The sequence below is a fragment of the Mustela erminea genome, chromosome 3 (assembly GCF_009829155.1).
Source record: "Mustela erminea isolate mMusErm1 chromosome 3, mMusErm1.Pri, whole genome shotgun sequence".
In the NCBI taxonomy this organism is placed as follows: Eukaryota; Metazoa; Chordata; class Mammalia; order Carnivora; family Mustelidae; genus Mustela; species Mustela erminea.
Window position 1 is genome coordinate 152849559 of NC_045616.1, and position 15232 is coordinate 152864790.

General features: G+C 52.2%; 1 protein-coding gene across 2 annotated transcripts in view; it reads right to left on the reverse strand.

Moving 5' to 3' along the window:
* Positions 1–228: 228 nt before the first annotated feature.
* The window catches only part of TRIO (trio Rho guanine nucleotide exchange factor), a 224702-nt gene continuing 209698 nt past the window's right edge, over positions 229–15232 (reverse strand). Inside the window, exons 48-56 of one of the 2 annotated variants that reach the window (XM_032337739.1) lie at positions 12339–12586; positions 10589–10727; positions 9590–9617; positions 9224–9386; positions 8839–8960; positions 7477–7555; positions 5602–5802; positions 3238–3376; positions 229–2616 (exon numbers count right to left, since the gene is read on the reverse strand). In XM_032337739.1, the coding sequence (XP_032193630.1) occupies positions 2068–2616; positions 3238–3376; positions 5602–5802; positions 7477–7555; positions 8839–8960; positions 9224–9386; positions 9590–9617; positions 10589–10727; positions 12339–12586 (1668 nt within the window). In that variant the 3' untranslated portion in view covers positions 229–2067. Of the gene's footprint in view, positions 2617–3237; positions 3377–5601; positions 5803–7476; positions 7556–8838; positions 8961–9223; positions 9387–9589; positions 9618–10588; positions 10728–12338; positions 12587–15232 lie in introns of those variants that run through there. The other variant, XM_032337740.1, reaches the window with a different exon arrangement.

A 15232-nucleotide genomic window follows, 5' to 3' on the forward strand; every position in this document is an offset into this window, starting at 1 on the left:
AATCTGATTTACGCACCACTGTCTTTGGAGTCTGGATTCTGGGAACCAATCTGCAGGCCCCTCACCAACTCCCATTTCTGGCCCTGTACAACGGATTCCCAATCCAGAACATTCTCCCCTCCGGCTCCCCGCCAGACCTAGGAGAGGCCAATCTTTCAGTCTCCCTCAGTGATGTCTCTCTTTTCGATTCCATGGTGATCAATTTAAATAAAAGGCCTAACGCAAAAATCAGGCAAATATGTTTAATTTTTTAAAATAACTGATGGCAAAATAAAATATTTACATCACATCATACTGTGTAAACATGTAAGGTCTCTGTACAAAGAAATATACATGCAAAATAATGTAAAAACTTAACTGAATAAAAGAAACAATACACAAATAAACGTTGTGAGGTTACGAATACACATCCAGTTTTGAATCCAATTTCTTTTAAAAAGTTTCTGTACAATTTTACAAGAAACAAACAAAAACCCAACAAAGGAATAAATAAAATACACTGGAAGCGGCAGAGCTGAGCTAGGCCAGTTTACGGCTCAAGACTCTGGTGTCTGGCCGGCTGGGGACGCGGGTGCTCTCTTTTGTGCATTTCACACAGCGAAGGAAAAAGGACATCCCGGAAAATGCAAGTGTGCCCAGAAGCCCCACGGCATGTCCCAAGGCCTCCCCACCGTGGCGTGAATTCTGCCAATGACACCGACGTCGGATGCCGGCCTGAGGGCGGCTAGGGCTTAATTGGCTTTTATTTCTTACCAAAAGCTCAAAATCCAGCCAATTTCTGTACAGAAAGTTGAACGTCAAAAAGTCTAAAAAGTAGTAAATGTCCAGACTGATTTTGGGAAAAAAAAAATAATACTTTGGCATTCTGAATAATAGCATAATAAATTTTAAAACATTACCCTATTATCCAGTTTTATATTCAGAGTATGAAATCACTTTTTACAGTCCTCAAAACTGACAAATTTCACGAAGAGTTAAATCTCCTTGAACTGATGGCACAGGGCTACAACCCCCTCCCCCCACCCGCCCCCGACACACGCACAAAACCATAAAGCTCACTGTACGAAGTATGTGCTTTTTCTATATATTTATTACAGGTACAACAGAGGTCTTCATAAATAGTTGCATAAAATGTTAAAGCCACAACATTGCACATGATATGAAATAAAACAAAACAAAACAAAAAAAAACCAAAACCAAAAAACCCAAAAAAAACCCAAAACCCCAATGAGTGCATTTACAGTATTTTCATCTGACTGTATACTGCTCAACAATCTGATTGACGGCTTGGAGGGGTTGGGAACACAGGGAAGAGACTACTGGGGCTCAGGGCAGGACCCAACCTGATGTCCTGGGTGGATGGGCAGAGCCCCCTGAGCTCCCCCAGAGGAAGCCCTGGGCAGCGGGTGGGGAGCAGGAGGGAAGGCGGGAGGGAAAGGACAGACTGAAGGCAGGACCAGTCTTATATACAAGTAAGGCCTACATTTCATCAGAGCAGAACGATTCATTCTATTTTTATGCAAAAATCTGAGGTTGAATGCACATTTCAGGAGCCCAGTCTGGCGTCCCAGCGAGACACACACAGACCCGGCAGCTGGGAAAGCTCAGAGCCAGGTGGACCCCGAGCTCTGGACGATGCTGCAGGGACGGCCACCACGAGCAGGAGTCCTCCCTGGAGGGGTCCACCATCTCTGTTTTGTTCGTGAACACCAGTGGTTGAACATAGGCATTTTGTTTCCTTGAATAAATCTTGGAAAATGTTAAATTTGCAAAATTCTATTCATGTTCATTTAAAAAAGTTTCTTTTTATTTTTTGCAGAAACCTGAATAAAAGACTGTGATACAGCAATGCTGTCTCCGCTCACGAGAGTGTGCGAGAAGGTCCTCCACCCCAGCACTGCGTGCTCCCGAGTCCCAGGCGCTGCCGAGCACAGCTCGCTCGGAGCCCGGTGTCACACGATGAACATACGGCAGCTGATCAGTTCTGTTGGTTTGTGTTTCTCTTCGAAATTCAAATTAACAGCTGATTGGCAGGTGAAAGAGAATGAGAAAGAACTTCAAGATAGGTCAAACTCGAGGCAAAAGCCTGCTCTGTAAGAAGTTTTTAACACTACGGATAGGTCGAACATCGTTCTGGTGTTTGCGCCGCTCAATGAAGGAAGTCAGTCTGGACGTGTCGAGGACGCCCGCGCCTTTGCCCCCGCCATGGCCTGCCTGCAGCCACTGCTCCTGGAGGGCCAGCGCAGCCGAGGGACGCTTGGCAGGGTCCTCTTGCAGGAGGAAACACACGAACTCCTTGGCCTTCTGGCTCACTCCTTTAAAGCAGTCCTCTGGGAAACTAAAGTCTAGTCGGCAAATGTTCAGGCAGGTCTCCTCCACGCTGTCATCGAGGAAGGGGGACACGCCACTGAGAAGCACGTATGTGAGCACTCCGACACTCCATGTATCCGAGGTCAGGGAGATGGGGTTCCCAAGGATGATTTCGGGGGCTGCAAACTCGGGGTTCCCCAGCAACTGGTGGATGTAGTAGGTCGTGTTGAGTTGGACAGCATCTCCAAAATCAGCCAGTTTAATCGTTGGCTTGGCCAAACTCTGATCCACCAGAATGTTCTCAGGCTAGAAGACAGGGTAAGACAATGGTCATTTCCATCGATCCCAATCTCAAGCTTACGCGGGATGCGCACCAGGAATCAACGAAGTCAACCGGAAGAAAGCATCCCACGCAAGACGGGAGGTGGTTCTGAGCGTGCAGCCCACGGAGGAGGAGGAGGAGGCACGACACAGAGGGAATGGCACCCCCTCCTTGCAGACAGCCCTCCTGGCAAGTGAGCATGAAGGCGCCGTGCTGAAGAATGCTGGCTCAGGAAGCTGGGCGTTCATTTGCACTCCTCCCTCTACTAGTAAAAGTCACCTTCCTTTCTCAGCTACCACTGACCCAGTCCCACATCAGCCTCACAAAGCTCACAGGAACTTTCTGGAACCTCATGAAATGTGTGAAGATCTCAAATGTTTATCTTATGCTTTGCTGACTATTTATATTATTGAGAGCAAAATCCTAAAAATGGAGATTAGATTTCAGGGTTCCCACTACCCACCTCCTCCTGTTCGTCCGCCATCCCCCCACGCCTCCTGGCCTGGCGCAGTGGACACACTGGGAGTTTAGGAGGAGGCCCCTGAGAGCCAGGTGGCTGGACCATGGTCAGACATGCTGGCCTTGGCCCCAGGAGCCCCACTAACCTTCAGGTCCAGGTGTGCTATCCTGCAGTTGTGAAGGTATCGGACGGCTTCCAGAACCTCCCCCAGATACGCCCTGATCTTCCCTTCGGTGAGGTTTCCCCATCGCACCACACAGTCCAGGAGACGCCCCTGGTCAGCCCTGTGGAGGCAGGAACATGTGCAACACTCGTCACGGTGCCGGGTCACTTTAGAGGCAACAAACAGCTTGTCCGCGCCCGCTGTTAACGTCCTACTGGGCTGATGCCTCAGGAGCACACCTCTGCCTACGGGCACCACTGTATCGAGAGCGGGACTGCTGGTCAACCTCGTTATGGATGTGAGCGGGGAACAAGGGTGCCCAGCCCTCAGAGGCGGTGGGGAAGGGGGGAGGAAGGGGCGCTCTGCAGGCACCTGCTGTAGGACGGAATGAAGTGACACACCTCCCTGAGCCTTCGTTCTGTCATTTGTAAGACGGGCAAAGGGAAGGCCACATGAGGTAACGTAAGCAAAGAGGCAGACCTCAAGGTGTGCTGAGAAGACAGCCAGTGGGAGCTGCTGCCTGGGCGTTCCACAGCACGACAGGCTGTCCTGCACGCCTCCGGGGTCTGGACATTTACCCAAGTTCCTGCTGTGCTTTTCCCGGGTGCCTCTGGAAACAACCACTCACAGGGGAGCTGGGACCAGTTAGTGACCTCGGCCCACCCCCTTCTAAGTAACACCTGCTGCCGCTGCTCTCGATCTCCGGCTCACTCATGACCTGGGTTGGAGGGCTGCCCTTCCCCAGCTCGCCGCCGCTGCCAGTTCGGGGACCTGGGATCTGAAACTGTGCCTTTGATCAGAACGCCTGCAGAGCTCCCGTTTCCCTGAAGTGGGAGCAAGGACGCTGAGGGATTCACGCTGGACTCGAAAGGCTTCCTACTGTCAATGACTTTGACACGGAAAAGCCACTGATGGCAGCGCTGCCCATGGGCCAGGGACTAAACGCTTAGTGTCAATTCACTAGATCCTCACGCCAACCTTCCCAAGGCCAAGCAGCAGCCCAGGAAGGCCAGCACTGCAGTGGGCGGTCTGGCCCCAGGCTCTCTGAACACCGGGCTACGCTGCCCGCTGTCTGTGGAACAGGAACTAAACGGAAAATCCGTCACTTGTCGGGTAACAAAGAGGAACTGAGGAGAATTTGGTAGAAATCTGTTATAAGCCTATGGCCATACTACCCCGAACGCGCCCGATCTTGTCTGATCTCGGAAGCTAAGCAGGGTCGGGCCTGGTCAGTACTCGGATGGGAGAAATCAGTTATGAAAAGAAATCCTAGTACCAGTACGGTGAGACTAAACCCTTCAGTTTTCCACTAAGAAGAACTGGCAGCTGAACACACTTAAAATTTTCAGCCAGAAATGTAAGTCTTACTGACTTTTGATGAGGACTTTAGGATAGTTCTCGTTAGAAAATCCCCGAATGAGCAGAAGCTGTCAGATACCCAGCATCTCCAGCCAGAACAGAACAGATTTTAAACACAGCTCAATGCCAAGATATGTCAGAGAGGCAGGAATGTTCTAGGGTGGGCTTCCCAACCCGGGTGCCTGCTCGGGGGCAGGTGATTCTCCGCCGCAGGCCCATCAGGCGCCGCAGGATGGCGGGCAGCACCCCTGACCTCCACCCTGTGGATGGCAGTGGCACCCCCAACCCAAGTTGTGACACCACTAAAGTCTCCAGACGCGGCCAAATGTGCCCTGGGGGGCGGCAAACGGCCCCCAGCTGAGGATCACAGCTCTTGCGTCACAGTTTTCACACTTGCTCCTTAGAAGAGTGAGTGCGCTGCTTAGCGGGGTGGCACACTGAGCTCACTGAGCCCCATGGGACTGGGGACTGCTCTGGCCAGAGGCCCACCCCCCTTCCCAAGGACGTTCTCTGCGAGAGGTGCATCTCACTCTCCCATTCCGACCGTCCTGCAGTGGGCCAGAGCTCTGAGGGGCAGGACTGCAGGCCCGAAGCATCAGACATGAGCAGGGAGCCCACTCAGCAGCCATGAGGCTCCCAGGCCCCCAGCAGGCGTGCAGTGCCTCCTGCAGGGGAGGAGTCTTCAGGGGCCTGGCCCCTCGGGGAGCCTGGGAACCCGGGTGGTACTGAGGTGTTTTGATGCTGGGCGCACTGCTCCCTCATTTGAACAGCATGTGCTGAAGACTGTACTTCTTTCTACCATTATTGGAAAGCTCTAGAACTGTGTTTTCTGACAATAGTCATACACACATACACATACACACACACTACAGGAGACAGAGATCCTGAAATCCTGATTTCTGTCTGACTCAGAGAACAAACGACAGTAAAATCACTTAAGGTCGAGGCTGAGGCTTACGAACGGGAGGACAGTGGGTGTGTACGCACATTTCCAACACCAGGACGTAACTGGTGGGGGTCTCGAAGGTATCAAGGAGGCCAATAAGCAATGGGTGCTGGAGGTTCTGCAGGATTCCAAGCTCATGGGTGACCTGGTCACGCTTCATCAACTTCTTGTTCACAAACTTAGTGGCCACTGCTCGTTTGGTTCCTTTCTGATCACATTTTTTAACGACAGAGAATCTGCCCCTGGAAAACAGGTTGAGAAGGTCAATTTCAGAGGACTCTGAGTATGTCACAGAGAAAAGACTCTGCTAACCTAAATGGACTGGAGGCCTGTCTGCAGGCCCTGCTCTCCCTGGGCACTTGTGGAGGAGCAGTGGCTCACAGTGACCCCGAGGGAGCCTGCCAGTCTCTGAGCCCCTCTGCCACTGATCGTGTCTTCTCCTTCCTAGAGGCAGGCTCCATTTCCTTACCCTGCACCTGGCTAGGCCACGTGCCCTCCTGACCTCTGGATGTGGCTGAGGTGACACCATGCGGCTTACCAGGCAGCCCCCACCTATGCTCTCATGGAAAACCTTCCTTACCACATCAAAAAGCTTGAGCTGCACGTGGTGGCTCCAGTCACCTCCTGCCCCCACCTTTCAGGAGGGATGCATGTGTGGGTCTGGTCACCCACTGATAGCCCACGGCCTCTGAAGCTCTACCCAGTAAACCATCCCAAGAAGCTCAGCAGCACCTTGATCTGACCTCGATGATAGGGTCCCGGACCTCAAGTCTGAGCCTACTACCGATGATGACTCTGGGAGCACCAGGACAGCAAGGAATAGAGGTAAATCTGTAGATAAATGCTGAAATGGCCACACCACCTTGCTACTCCTCCCAAACAGAGGCACAGTCTATTTCTCTGGTGTTGAATCTGGCCTGGCCGGTGGGTTTTGCAGGCCCACGCAATGCTGGGGAAGTGTGGTTGCAGATTTCTGAGGTTGGACCTTAAAAGGCTTTGCAGCTTCTGCTTTTGCTGTCTTAAAATGCTTCCGCCATCAGGTGAGGAAGCCCAGTGTGGAAGTCTATGTGGACAGAGGCCTAGGTTCCCAGCCAGCTAAGGCCAGGAGAAACCAACAGATCTGCCTGATCATTCACATGTGTCAGAAGTGACAGTAAGTGTGTGTCTGGTGCAGCAGGGGTAAGCGAGGGTCTGTCAGCCTGACACACCAGCGGGTGAGCAGGTACCTGGAGGCGCATGGCCACTGTGGCCACAGGACTGCAGGAGGCTGCTGCTGGGGCAGTTTCTTGGAAAGCTTTTTAAAAGAGACAAGCTCAGCTTTGACCTCCTTCTCGCCACAAGGGTCATGACCCTGCACGTGGAGAAGTGCTGTGTGGACGGGCAGCAGGGCCAAGTCAGAAGGAGCCTGCCTGGGGGTGAGGACACTTCTGAGCCACTGCCCCAGGCCTGGCTGCCCCTTCTGGAGGGAACCAGCCTCTTTCTTTCTGGGCAGGAGGAAGGACTCTGCCCCTCTAATCTACATCTCCAATGTGAAGATCCCATTCAGCCTTTCTCAACTGGGACTCCCCAAGAGAATTAAATGTCAACCAAAAAAGGTCTGAGCGACTCTCCTCTGACTCCCCAGGGAGAGGACAGAGCTAGCACAGTCCTGGAGGCACAGCAGGAGGGTTAAGTCAACACATCAACAGACGGCTTATGGCATTAGGCCTTAATTCTCTCTTGGAACCCAAGCTGAAAACATCTTTACTCCCTCGATGTTTAATATCAAAAGGCAACTACAGATTATGTTTCAAATATAATTCATGTAACTTCTAACTAGTGGCAAAATTCCCTGCTAATCTTATCAGTCTACTCTTACAGAGAGTTAGGTCATATACTCTGCTCTCCTGGGAGGGGCCCTGGGTTTTATATCCTACCTGCCAAGCTCAGCCACTTCACTGTAGAAGGAGTCAAAGTTGTCTTTCCAGGTCACCATGATCCCGTCACTCCCTGGACCTGCAAAAAGAGCAGCATCTCCCTGAGCTTGGTTTATGTGGCACTTCCTGGGAAGAAGTCTGCAGGCCTGCGCTGTCCAATATGGTAGCCACACGCGGCTACCGGGCACCTGACCTGTGCTGGAAGCGCGAATACACACCGCAGGCAGGGACTTAGGATGAAAAGGGAAATAAACACACGCTTCCTTTCCCATTATTTTCCCACTCGCATCTCCAAGATGGGAGTCTTCTACCTTCCTAAGCTCCTTTAGCTTCTGCTACTGATTTCTTACAAAGCAAAAATCACCTGCATAGTTTCTGTGACATCTTTCACAAATTAGAACACTGGCGATTCTTCCCTTTTAAACTCAAGATTCTCTTTCTTCCTTGTGTCATGATCCAAGAATCAGATCATTTCCTTTCTCTGGTTTAATGAGGTTAAAATAGTTGGGGTGAAGACACATGGGATAAAAATGCTAAGCCATTTCTGTTCATTGTCTACACACAGGGCGCTCCCGGACTCAATACACCTTTCAGGTCAGATTCTTATTTTTGCTTTTGGAAGCAGTTTCCTAGAGCCGGGGCAGCTGAAGAAGGCACGGCAATGTCAGCAGCCCTGCACTGCACGGCTGGCTTCCGCGAAACCAGAGCTGCAAACCAGCCAGTACGTGTCGTCTACTGAGTATGTACCCAGGTCAGTGAGATCAGTGGGAATTTAAGAGGGCCTGAGATGTGGGTTCTGCCTCCAGGAGCTCACGGTCCAGCCAAGAAGAGAGAACAAGGCCTTGCTGGGCCGTGGACAGAGCAAGGGCTTCAGACCGGAGCGACACCGGGTCCTACTGTGGTGGCCCTGTGCTCCCAGGAGGGATGCTGTTAGGTCTCAGTGAGGCACAGAGTCTGCACAGGCCTCAGCCACGCTCCTTCCTCTCCTTCTGCAGTCTGCGAGAAACCAACTTATAGGACATTCCCTCAGAGCCAAAGTGTCAACTGAGCCACTACATGAAAGAGAAGTCAGATACGAGAATGTGTTTTGAGCACTGTGGGATGGAACACACCATGTTCCAACCTGGAAGATGGCACCGGCTGCTCGGATGCCCAGGGCCTGCAGTCAGTGGCCTGCACTGTGCACCTGCCCGAGATACCCTAGACACTGGGGTCTGCCACTTGCAGCTCTCATTGGGAAGGTCCCACAAGTGACATACTGCCAATATTTTAGACCCTCTTGAGTGTGTTTGTGTAGGGGTGGGGTTTCTGGACCTGAGAATCTGGGAAGATGCGTGCCCCCGGCTCAGGGGTGTTGCTTACCCAGCACCCTCAGACTGGCTGAGGACGAGGCTGAACCCATGTCGTTCACAGCGATGCACGTATAGATGCCGTCATCTTCTGTGGTCACGCCGATGATCTTCAGAGTGGCCTCTCCCAAGTCACTGCCACACAGAGAACAACACACTGTGAGTCACAAAGGTACGGCTCCCCCAGTGACCACCCCTACCCTCTCTCCTTTGGGGGTCACAGAAAATGACAGAGGAATACTGACAAGGAATTTCAGTGGAATTTTAATTTTTTTGCACACCCGGGTATGAAATGCTCCCTTGTGGGCAGCGTCAGGGTACAGAGGGTAAGTGAGGGGTGGACTGTGGTGGTCAAAGTGGACGGAGGTCACGCTCACTCTCAGAGAGATCCCCCTCACCTGTAGGAGATGCTGTAGTGACCGTCGTTGTTCAAGGTGTTGTGTTCAGGGCCCTTCCAGGTGATTGAGGCCTTGGGGCGGCCACAAACTCGACATCTAAGAACAACGGTCTCCCCTGTCTCACACGTGACCTCACTCAAGGGAATGACGAATTCTGGGGGAACTGCCAGAGAAAGGAGTCACTGACACCTGTCACCCTTGGCTCCCTTCCCACACCCACCAGTCCCCACAAGAATGAGAACGAGTTGTTGCCCATGCCCTAGTACGCCAGAAAACCTGCTCCCCAGCTTAGGCACCAGCGTTCTACAACATGCCCCATAGACCCTACACTATGCAAAAGCAGAGGAATAAGATAACAGAACTCACCGTCATATATGTAATTGGGGTTGAGAAGCTGAAAGGGAAAAAGCACACAGATGTTGGCCAGAAACATGAACTGCTTTGAGATACGGTACTTTAATGCCCAGGCTACAGATCAACAGGAATACAACTTGACTTTTGTGGGGCCTCAAAACAGAGCACATTTTCACTGCCTTTAAACTCTTTCAAAAAGCCGCATGTCATATAAATTTCAGCGAATTTTTGTTTTGCTACCCACAAACACAAAAGAGCCTCTTGAACTCAGAAATGTACATTTTCTTCATCCAGTGGGCCGGGTTCGGCTGGTCCCTGGGCCCCTTCCTTCTGAAGAGCAGCCAGTGCCCTGACCTGAGCCCTTGTGTTCCCTTTAGGGTTGTGCAAGCAACCACCCCCAGCTAGGTTTAAGGCAGTCTGACGGGAATAAAGCTGACCAAAGCAAGCACGGAGGAAATGTGCTAAAGCCAGTGAGCCTGGGTCTCCAGCCTCCAGTCACTTCCCAGCAGTGCGCAGCAAGCAACTGGGGAAGTCTGTGCCACGGCTGCTTCACATTGTGTACTTGGGAGAACCTGGGCTCTGCATCACCAGGGCAGCTGGCAGCCTTCTTTGTAAGCTACATGTGCACTGATCAGCGACGCAGGTACCCGGCGACCGGAAACGCGCATGCGCACCTGTGCTGGGAGGACGGTCCCCGCCAGCCCTCTACAAAGCGCTGCGGGAGCTGCCCACAGGGCAGGGAGGTGATGTTGGGAGGCAGATGGCGGAAAGTGAGGCCAGGTGCCAGGCCCGTGACGTGGGCCGCTACTAGCCCAGCTACTGCCCCGGGAATGAATGATGTAGGCTCCTGGGCCATCACCAGCCTTGCCCTGGGAATGAATGATGCAAGCTCCTGGCTGCCGCCAGCCCTGCCACTGCCCCGGGAATGAATGAGGCAGGCTTCTGGGCTGCCACCAGCCTGGACGCTTACCCGCAGGGATGGCCAAGGCTCCTGGAGATGCTCATACGCACCTTCACAGATACCTTGTTGCTGAGCCCCTCCCGCGACTTCCGATAACCGTTCTCCAACTTGCCTTCCCGCTTGCCGTCTTTATCTTTTTTCTCAGATTTTTTCCTTAAACGGAGTGCTGTGTGCCAAGATGTTGACTTCCTAGGGGGAAAATAACACGTTGGTAAGTGTGAACATCTTTCCAGTGTTCAGCAAGCGATTCCTGAAAGCCTTAGAGAAAAGCTGAGTAGCCCACTTAAGGATTTGGGGCAACTGAGGCTCCCTGGCACCAGTGAGCTCCGCTGAGGGAAACCCGCCTGTGGGTCTCAACCATCAGAAGAGAAAGCAGCTCTTCACTTTTGAGGATTAAAAGTACCAAAGTGCTGGTAATGGTCAATTTTATGTATCAACTTAACTGGGCTATTGGGTGCCCAGAAATGTGATCGAACATTGATCTGGGTGTTTCTGGATGAGATTAACATTTTAATTGGTAGAGTAAAATACACTACCCTCCACAACACTGGAGGCTCCCTCCAATCAACTGAAGGTTTGAGTAGAACAAACAGACGGGCTTCCCTGAGCACGAGGCAATTCTCCAGCAGGATGGGGCCCCAGCCTGCGGCCCTCACTGCAGATTCCGACTTCCTAGTCTCCATAACTGTGTGAGCCAGTTCCTTACATTACCTGCTTCCTCCCTGGAACACATAAACACACACACACACACACACACACACACACACACACACACACAATCTCTTTCTCCTACTCTTCTATTGGTTCTATTTCTCTGGAGAACCCTAATATAAGGCCCCAAAACACTCTTTGAAAAAACAAAGTACGAAATGGTAATCTTGAACAATGTGCTAGAATAAAACATGCCTATCAAGGAGAAACAGGACAAGGGGATTGAGGAGAGGCTCTCTGTAGCCTGAACTCAAGGCCCCCTTCCCTGTGGGACTGCAAGGTCCAAACCCGGAGGTGCAGGGTGGTGCTGGGATGCCGGCCAGCCTGAGCTGCGAACCCAGACAAGGATCCTCCATGCTTGGAGAGGAGCATGACCACTGCCACACTGCCTTTGGGTCTGCTGGTTTGGGCTGATCCCTACCACAGGTCAAACAGATTCGGGGAAGGGCAGGGTTTTAAACCAGCACCTGAATTCAGTTTTCTTTATAAAACAAAACAATCAGGCTCTCTGCTCCACAGGGAGCTGGCTTCCCCCTCTATCTCTGCCTGTTACTCTGCCTACTTGTGATCTCTCTCTCTGTCAAATAAATAAATAAATAAAATCTTTAAAAACAAAACAAAATAAAACAAAATTTAATACAGCAAAACTGGTCATTTCTTAACTGAATGAAGCTTCTAGTAGAGGTGAGGCGCGATGGTGACGGCACCACACAGATGTTCACCGGCAGCTCCCGGAATGAGCGTCTGCCGGCTGCACCCTCCGCACAGCCAGCTAAGGAGTTAGAGGTCCTTGGGGAATCCTCATCCCAGCCCGAGACCTTTGGAGACTATAGTACTATTGTAAATACCCTAGTAGCTTAAAAAGGCTGTCTGTTTGCAGATGGAGGTTATTAAAAGAGCCTGTCAGAACAAGTCTGAGAGATGAAGGGCTACCGCGTCCTCACTCAGGGGCTCCACACTGTGCGCAGAGATGACTCGCCCCGACAGACAATGACGCTGCTCTCTCACTGGGCCTCCCGCCTCCCAGGGCCTCTAGGCCTCCCTCGCGCGCAGGCCCCTTGGCTCTCGGCTGGCCTGCCGGGGACTCACTTGAGAGTCCCATCGGCGTTCTCCATGATGACTGCACTGGTATGCCCCAGGACGAAGCCTGGAATCCAGCCCTCGGCGGCGGGGCACTGGTCAGTGGCGGCTCGGAACACCAGAAACATGTTCTGTTGATTGCTGGCCAGAATTTGGACGACCTCTCCTTGATAGACGTTTATCTCATCCTCCTTCACTGCCGTGTAATCGTGTGTCACCAACATGGTGGAGATGTTGCTACTGCTGCTACTTTCACTCTGGAGCGGGAAAGACCAAAACAAAAGGCAGAGGGGAACTGAAACGAGATCTGACGTCAGGAACTCGCTTGTCAGCGCGCCGCAGCGTGACGGCCCGGAGCTGTCACCAGCCAGACACGGAGGCACCTGCTCTCCACGTTCTTTAGTTATCTTTGTGCCTCTTTTTGGGTAATTAAAAACCAGGATTTCTCTAGAAAGCAACGCAAGCAACAATCTAGATTCCATCACTGCAGTGATGACACTTGGCTTTGGGAGCTTCCTCCACTGTTTTATCCCATCTTCCTGGCACCCTCCCAGGAATGGCTCAGTCCTCCTGTGGATGCCATGCTGCCTTGTCACTGGGACTACCAGGCTCATTTAAAAAAGTATTACTACATTCAAAGGCACGGAGAGTAGTAGCTCTTCAGCTCACTGACCCAGCAGATGATGGAGCGACCCTAAGTCTGCCCGAGAAAACATTCCCCGAGAACGCATGTCCAAGGATCCTCACAAGCCGCTGACAGGCCTCATCACTGTTACCTCTTTCTCCTTTGAAAAGAATGAGGAACACCTGAAAAGGGAATCAGTGCTGTTCTGCTCTCATGGACAGTTACTCTGCCTGCTGTATGTGGCCCTCAGTGAGCGGCCCTGAACTTGCGCGACTCAACTGTCCCGAAGGTGCTGTTGCCACAGAAAAAAAAGATTACACAGCAGCTGTGGACACCGCTGGCCCCATGACTCAAGCTCCGGGAACAGCCTTTGGCATGAGAAAACCTATTCTCTTCTGGAGTCCTAGCGGGGCCCAGTGTCTTGGTTCACCGTGTGTCTCTAAGGTCACCACGGTGACGGACACGTAGCAGACACCCAATACATATTCAGCAACTCAATGAGGCAAGACTGCAAGAGTAAAACACAAATCGCTTCTTAAGGCCACCTACCTAGGCCCACAAGCTGAGTGGTGTCAGCTGCTGAGAAGAAACACAAATGGCAAATGGCAGTATTTGTCCCCAACTGTCATGTACCAAGTGACCCTTTTGTTCCAGGAGAGGAGGAGGAAGCGGACACCATGGGCACATCCTGAGCTACATCTTGCACAATGCCCCCTATCAACAGGTGGGATGCGGGAGAGGGCATCGAGCCCTGCTCCTGGTAGCTTGTCCTCAGAGGCTCCCAACAATGATGTCGTCTGGCTGCTTGCGGGTCCCCCGGGCTCCGAGGATGCTAGCCTCTGCTGGGCTCTCGGGTGCCCAGGGCAGCTCCCAGGTGGCATGGTTGCAACCGTCAGCCAACCCTGCCAACGTGCCCGTCAGCCCTGGCTACTGAGCTGGTGTTAAGATGCGCGGGAGCAGATGGGCGGGCCGCCGTTAACAAGCCAGTGTGCGGAGGATTCCGGGGTGCGGAGCTAGGACTCTGGCCCCAATGCAGCAGGGTGCCAAGCTCTAGTTCTGTCTCAGCTGAGAGTCTGTTGCGGATTCCTGCTTCTCCTGGGTCCCCATGCTGTCCATGTTAGGCTATGGCCTGTGCATATTCATTTATGCCATTTTATTCTTTTAGCACGTACTTTATTCTGACTTATATAGCAACACCCAATAGTTTTGAGATCACAAAGCCAAATTTGCTGGAAAATGCAAACAAAAAGCAACTTATGTGGCACAGCTGCTTTTGGCCACAGAGCATCCCAAGCTCTCTCATAATTTTGCCACAATGATAATTGCTATTAGTATTTTCTGAACACCCCCTATGTGCCAAGCTAAGTATCAGTCATTTAAAATCTGTCTCCCTTAGTTGTCGAAGCCACCTTCCCAGCTGGCACAATCATCACCCCCTTACAGAACAGGGGTTGGGCATTTGTGTGGGCCGTCTGGCCTTGGAGACGAAGGCAGGGGTGCACTTCTACCGCTGCCAGGTGGGCAGGTGCAGATTGTGCATCCACATTTGGGGGCTGGCACAGTCACCATGTGGGTTGGTCCACATCCACTCCACTCCTGCTCTCAGCAGAACTTTCCAGAAGGTGCCCATGAAAGGAGCAAAAACCCAGGCCATGGGTTGGGCACAGCTGCTCAGCTGTGACTGCAGACAGCTCCGTGGAAGTAGTCAAGAAGGAAGGTGGTCACTGCTGACCCACTAGGAGGATAAGATGACTCAACTGGGTAGAAATGGGGCAGGGCAACAGTTCCTTTGAACCAGAACATGTAAAAGTCCTAGAGGACATGTTCACATCCCCACTTAAGCCCCTAGTGGTCTTCCTGGCCTTCCAGGGCATTTCTGTACGGCACTCTGACTCATCAAAAACACTGGCAATCTCCCTTTCTAGGTGACCTACCACCTAAGAAAAAGTGAGAAGCAACTTTTGCAGCCTAAAGCTGAAACATATGGCACCTGTGATTGTGCCTCTGTCTCAGGGCATTCTGGGAGGGAGCCGGGTGCTGATGGTGATTTGGGTGTGCTCTCAGGCGGCCCAGGGACCAGCGTGGCATCTGAGTCGGAGCAGCTGAGATCCACTCTGAAGCAGACTCTGAGCGCTCCTCATCCGTGGGAGGGGAGTGTCCAGGTGAGGAGGAGCTCGGGAGTAGTTCCCCGGCCTGATTCCCCAACCTGCAGGGTCTCAGCTGTAAGGCCACGCCTGCCTCCCAAGTATTCAGATGTGGACAGGCATGGCATCCCTGC